The sequence below is a fragment of the Pterocles gutturalis genome, unplaced genomic scaffold, assembly GCF_000699245.1.
Source record: "Pterocles gutturalis isolate BGI_N339 unplaced genomic scaffold, ASM69924v1 scaffold32135, whole genome shotgun sequence".
Taxonomy (NCBI): domain Eukaryota; kingdom Metazoa; phylum Chordata; class Aves; order Pterocliformes; family Pteroclidae; genus Pterocles; species Pterocles gutturalis.
Genome location: NW_010144737.1, coordinates 63,621 through 69,821, shown reverse-complemented (window position 1 = coordinate 69,821; position 6,201 = coordinate 63,621). Strand labels below are relative to the sequence as shown.

The 6,201-nt window shown below is 41.1% G+C and overlaps 1 protein-coding gene across 1 annotated transcript in view; it reads right to left on the bottom strand.

The window, feature by feature from the left end:
* Positions 1–1,666: 1,666 nt before the first annotated feature.
* CPA6 (carboxypeptidase A6) overlaps positions 1,667–6,201 on the bottom strand; it is a 30,255-nt gene continuing 25,720 nt past the window's right edge. The window contains exons 8-9 of the mRNA XM_010085185.1: positions 3,248–3,332; positions 1,667–1,854 (exon numbers count right to left, since the gene is read on the bottom strand). Coding sequence (XP_010083487.1) covers positions 1,667–1,854; positions 3,248–3,332 — 273 coding nt within the window. The remainder of the gene's footprint in view (positions 1,855–3,247; positions 3,333–6,201) is intronic.

Below are 6,201 nucleotides of genomic sequence, written 5' to 3'. Positions count from 1 at the left end.
GTGAGCAAGCAGCCAGCCAGGGTTCAAAACCATAACACTGTGAAAACCACCCTGGAGTAGTTCACCTTTGTCTAAGACAGACCCACCAACAGCATCAGTACTCCTGATTTCATGGTGCTGATAAGGCTTGAAAGCCTATCGATGCAATCAGCCAGAAGGCAGCTCTCTCCACATCCAGCTTTTCTCCTACACAGCTGAAGGAGGAAGCAATTAGAGCTCTTTGGAGCTTAATTTTTTATCTCAAATGAGTATGAGAATCAGGCATACATTAAGCATACCAAATGGTCTACATTTTCAGTGGACTGAAGATTTTTAAATTTGCAACTCAGAAAAGGTAATGTTACAAACAGGTAAAATTGTCATATCCTTGAACTAAAGATTTAACAATTAAATTAAATGGGAAGAATATTTCAAAAGCCTTTGATGATTTTATTAACAAATATGCTTTATTTAACATATTATAGCATAAGATTAAACTCAAAATTAATAAAGTAAAATATATGCTTTTGAGGATATAATAAAATCAACAAAATACTATTTTGAAAGTACCAAAAACCCCTCAACAGGTTGTTATATTCTCTGTGGTTTCATTATTATTCTTTCAAACATAGTGCTTATTCACTGTATTTCAGCTGTAAAGCTTCTGCTTTCACCTCCATCTCACTTAAGAATCTATTAATTCCTTTAAAACATGCAAAAAAATGTGTCTTCCAGGAAGAACAGCCACACAGCCATAGAGCTACAGAATTCACTGCAAGAATTCACTACTGATAAATAAAACATCAGTTAGCTCAGTTACAGTTTAAGGCTAGATCCTCAGCTGGTGGAAACGGGCAGTCACTGCCTACAGCAGAACCCAGATGCACCAGTCGACTGCCTGCTTTCAAGTTCCAAGTAGTGGCAAGTTGCTTTGTCAGCTATGGTCTCTCCATAAAGCAGAGTATTGTATATCTCAATAATATTTCATTATCATTCTTACACAGCTCTAGGAAAGTCACATTTTGCAAAGGCAGTATGTTGATTTTTACTCCGCCCCAATATATATATTTGAGAGTAGGTTTCTCTGAACAGTTAAAGGAAACCTTTAGTCAAATTCTTGCATTACATGACAAAAAATCACAGAAGTGTGTGTATATATGTATGTATACATGCAGAAGAAGCCACATCCTTGACACTTGCAGTGTGGCCAGCTGCAATTATATGCCATTTACTGCTACAGACATAGGCCTGTGCTGGGTCACAGAGCACACATAATGAATGTAAACTTTATCCCTTGGTTTGAGAGACCCCACTAAGGGAAGTCTTCCTGTTAGGGAAAGGAGTAAAGCCAGGGACTGTCTGGAAGTGGAGTTTTATTTCAGGCACCTGTATGTGGACCTGGACCTGCCCCATTGAAGTTGCAGAATCAAAGCTTTTTTGCAAAGAGAACAGGGTATTTTACACCAAACTGGTAACTAAGCTAGCATATCAACTTTATGGGCTTTTGTAGAGCAGATAATAAATGATTTTCTCCATTTCCCACCGAGTAGATCTGGTACAAACGATACCACATTTCCTGTTAGCTTCTATAATTTGGAAGCGGCCAAGCTTAGAACGGCAACTGAGCACACTGAAAGGCATCAGCACTGGGAGTAAAACACTCACTTCCAGCTCCTAGAAATAGCACTCAATGACATTTCTTCAGCAGATGAAGAGTTATATTTTTAACTGCAAGCATGGTCTCTGTGCAGGTTGGTTTAATCAGCGTTTCGGGAAGTAAAAATCCAAAGTGGCCGGTGTCACGCAGCTCAAACGCAAATGCGTAGGGGATGCCATTTTTGTAGGCCCAGTCCATAGAGCTACCGGAACTCACATCTGAAAGAGGGAATTCAGAGAAAACTTTAAACAATGTTAAATGTAGGTCATGTTGAAAGCACCAGAGTATTTTTGTGGCATTTTATCTCCCAGACTCAGGGACTATACCTACACCTCCAGCTGTTGCTTGCCTTGGTCCTGAGCACCCTGCAGAGAAGGGCATGGGCACCTGGCACCTCGTGGAAGGTGCTCACCACAATATGGGATCAGACCCTAAAGTAATCTACATTCTCCTTTTCAGTGTGCTTTTAAAATTATTTTCTCTTAATTTCTGTCATGTTTTCTCACCATTTCCTTACAGCATAAGAGCATTTGCATAGGTGGTGTCTAATATTAACAAACCTTCCTGAAGAAGTGTGCTTCTTAGGCTTTCATTTTCCCCATATGTTGATTACCCAAAACACTTATGTTTATATAAAGATCCATCTCTCATGTGGCCTGTTGTCTTCTGTGCAATTCTGGTATTAACTCATAGCGAATGACTGCGCTGTAATGAGCACAAGATGATGACCATGCTGTGAGATGTAGGCCCACAATAAAGTCGAGCTCCAGCCAAAACACAGCAACAGCAGAAGAGATGCAGGAGGTTACTTTAGAAAAATCTTGCTATTTACTTAAGCTTCTTACTTTTTCAATCTCTGTTATCATTACCAAGAGTATTCAGGCCTCATAGTTTCAAATAAAAAAAAGTGTCTTGTTGAAACCTATTGAACTTCTTTTTCCCTTACTTCTCTCCATGGAGAGCTTGCCTGATAAATGTTTTTACATATTTAAAAGGCATATTGTAAAGATATTTTGTTATAGAGAAAAAGGCATTTGAAATCACTCTCTGAAAAATGGAAGATGTCCAAATAAAGATACTGTTGCTATCATTTATCACCATCTAGACATAGAGACATTTGAAACCTATCTCTAAAGAGATCATCCTAAATTTTAGAATGAGCTCTATGAATAGCTGTATCTATCACAGCTGCACAGAAGGAGAGGGAAAGTAATGGTAAAAAACGAAACCTACTTTGAATTATTTCCTCCCAAATATTTTATAACTTAGTAGTGCCTTTACAGTATCTGATAAAGATTTTTTTTAAAGATCTTCTGGTTTATCTTTCTTTTTTAAAAAAACTGTTTTAATATGTTCTGAACATGTTATTTGCTGGCTTTCACCTCTCAAATGCATTGCATTTCAATCTCTTTTATTGCATCAGTTGGGTTAATGTTACTGCAATCAACTGACTGAACCAGTTACAAAACTTCATCTTCCGCCTTTCTCACCATCCTCAACTGGAGCAAAGTTCACTATAAACAACATTTGCTTTCTTTGTTATAATAAGGGTAATCTCCTTCTTATTATAGGTAGGTCCAAGTCACAAACTTGTGCCAGAGGAAAACTTACACAAAGTGCTAGATGCAGGACCGTATCTGTATCTTATACCATAGGCTGACTCAAGAGCGTTAACAGCATTATAGGCTGCTGATTCCTGTGTGGGGGAGAAAAACAAATACATAAATTAGACTTTGAATTAAATACTGTAATGGGATTGGAACCTGAGCTATGGATCATTGACTTCCTGCACAATGCTGTGTTCTGTGAGTCCATGACAGCTAATTTTAAATGATTTTAAAGGACATATGCATTATTTATTTTTATTGACAGCAGTTCCCTAATTCCTCGAAAAACTTGGTTCAGTATTTTCATGGTGTAAAGAAGCTCACTGCACTGTGAATGATCAGCCATTAAATATTTGTAATTATAAGTATATATACCAATTTAATGACACAACAAATTTAGGCAACATGTGAGACCATGAGAAAAAATAATCTGTTTTATGCAGTTTAAAAGCCATGTGTGCATTTTCTGCCAGTACCTGTGGATGCACTTCCCAGTCCACTAAACCTCATCTCTGCTGGGCTTGTGAAGGAGAAATTATCTCTTGGTGACACACCACCATGGTTCAGTGAGCAGAGTGGGAAGAAGGAAGGAGGCAAATTCCACTCCTGAATCTCTGATGGACGGACTGCTGGTCTAACTTTCTGTGGGGCCAGATGATGTAGGCTTGGAGAACTCTTCCCACTATTGCAGAAATGTGATTTCAGTACTGTATGGGGAAAACCAGCACCTACATTTCAACAACCATATGGATGCAGTCTGTTTAGAAGATTCATGGCGTCCTGTGAAATTGGGTGCAGAAGGCCTGACCCATGGCAAATTCTGAGGGTCACATGTGGATAGTGCCTTCAAACACAGAGAAAGGATGCATGTTTTCAAAAAGAAAAAGGAATATTATGATCCCAGAGAAAAGGATCCTGCTGGATGTACAGTGATGGCTGGGAATATCTAGGAAAACACAGAGACATCTCCCTGTAGAGAGCAGGAAATGAACATATTTGGAGCTAGAAACTGTTGGACTTTGAACCACTGGGAAAAGCTGCAATGTTTGTTTTAGTTGTTTTATTTCCATGAGCTGAAGTGCTGTAGGTTTCAGTTTATGCAAGTCTTCATGAACTTGGTCCTTACCTTGTCCTTCATCAGGCACTAGATGAATGCACTAGGGAAGGATTACTCTATACTTGCCTTTCCGTTTATACATTTTCCCTACCCTTCACCTTGTTTGCCATTGTCAGAAATCGAGATTCTGGCTTAATTCTCAGTCTGACCCATGCAGATTTTTTTTCTGTGGGTCTTTGTCTGCCCAAGTAGAGAAGCCAGAGCAAACACCTTTGTCATTCCAGGGAAGAAAAAAAAAAGTTCATTTTAACTTACTGGCCAGCAATTAGGGCTTTGGAGAGTTTATTTTACACTGTGAACTGCTCTTAGCAAATGGAGGAGCACTTTTTTACTCCATTCTAAAAATCCGTTAGGCACAACTAGGTTTGTTTGCTTGTTTGTTTTTCAGCACAGGGATGACAGCACTGGAGACTGACATTTTTAGCTTGCCCCTTCTCTTCCTCTTGCCACTTCCAGGAGAGACTGCATGGAGGCAGGGACCGCTGGTCAGCGCTTTCAGGAACTTCTGCTGGGTTGGGATGTGATCGCCAGCCGGTGTGAGGGGTAATTGCTGACTCACCCTAACACCAAAGATGAGTAGGTGGGAGGAGGTCCGAGGAAAGGGGAAGTGCTGTCACTTGGGACTCTTCCTCCTCTTACAGATGCCTCAATTTCTGTGAGTCATGACACACAAGACTCATGATGGGGTTGGAGGTGTTGGACTCCTTGAGGGCAGCAGGGTGGCAGTGTGAGGCCACTGGGGTGGCCATGGGGCCTCACGGGGAGTGGGGAGCTCCTGCAGCCTGGGGCTGTCGCCTGCACTGAAGTCCCAGGTACCAGGCCGAGTTGCTCAACAGAAATTTGGCAAGCAGCTGTGCTTACCATCCCAGGGCCATGGCGTGGAGCTGGTACAGCCTCACAACAGGCCTGACGCCAAGGGAGCAGGAGGCAAGGCTCAACTGAGGGAGCTGAGATGGGTGGAGAGCAATGTCCTGGTAAATGCACCATGGGAAGGAGAACACAGCCACAAAGAAGACTCCCTGCACATGAGTTACGCATTGTACAGCAATAAGACAACAGAAGCAAGCCCTGTTGAAATCTTTCTGAAGAAATAATTTGGCAATGCCCATTTAAAACCAGCACAACAGTACTGGGCTCTGTGCAGAGGCAGCAACTGTCTGAAGGCCAGCCCAGGAATGACCCAAGTGCACGTCCACCACGTAGGCAGGCGTCCCTGGGCGCTGTGAGCTGGACACTGTTAGCCTTGAGGGGTGCTCCTTGCTTCCACTGTTGGAGTTATATGCCCAAAGAAGGGGACAGTTCTCAACTGCATCATACTGTGCAGGCTGGATCCTGAATAAAGCTGGGCAACCGGTCTTTGAACACCCTCAAGCAGAAAGCTTCATATAAAATTACCAGATTTTTATAAAGACATACACAAACTCAGTCATGCTGTATAAGTTCACTGGCAAACAACTGTACAGGAAGAGAAGGGATAAAAAATATGTGAAATTTAAAACTCTTGAGATGGATGAATGTTTTCATTTTTCAATCTAAAAGTACACTTTCATTTTAAGTATCTTAAAAGAACAGATTTCAGGAGAGTGTTAATAAGAGTTGTGCCTAAATTAGAACAGAATATGCATGTTGTGATCAGTACACGGCTCTCCAGTTTCAAAGCAACTCTGAATAATTGAACACTTTAATTGAAATGGTAACTGACAGCTCACTAGAATGACACAGCCCAGACAGAAATATCCTTTCTTCTGCTCTGGGTTAATTGTGGCCCCCTGTTAGCATCAAATGTTATTTATCTGCTATGCGTGTGGAGTCCTACAGTTGTCCGCTGTACACAGTCCATG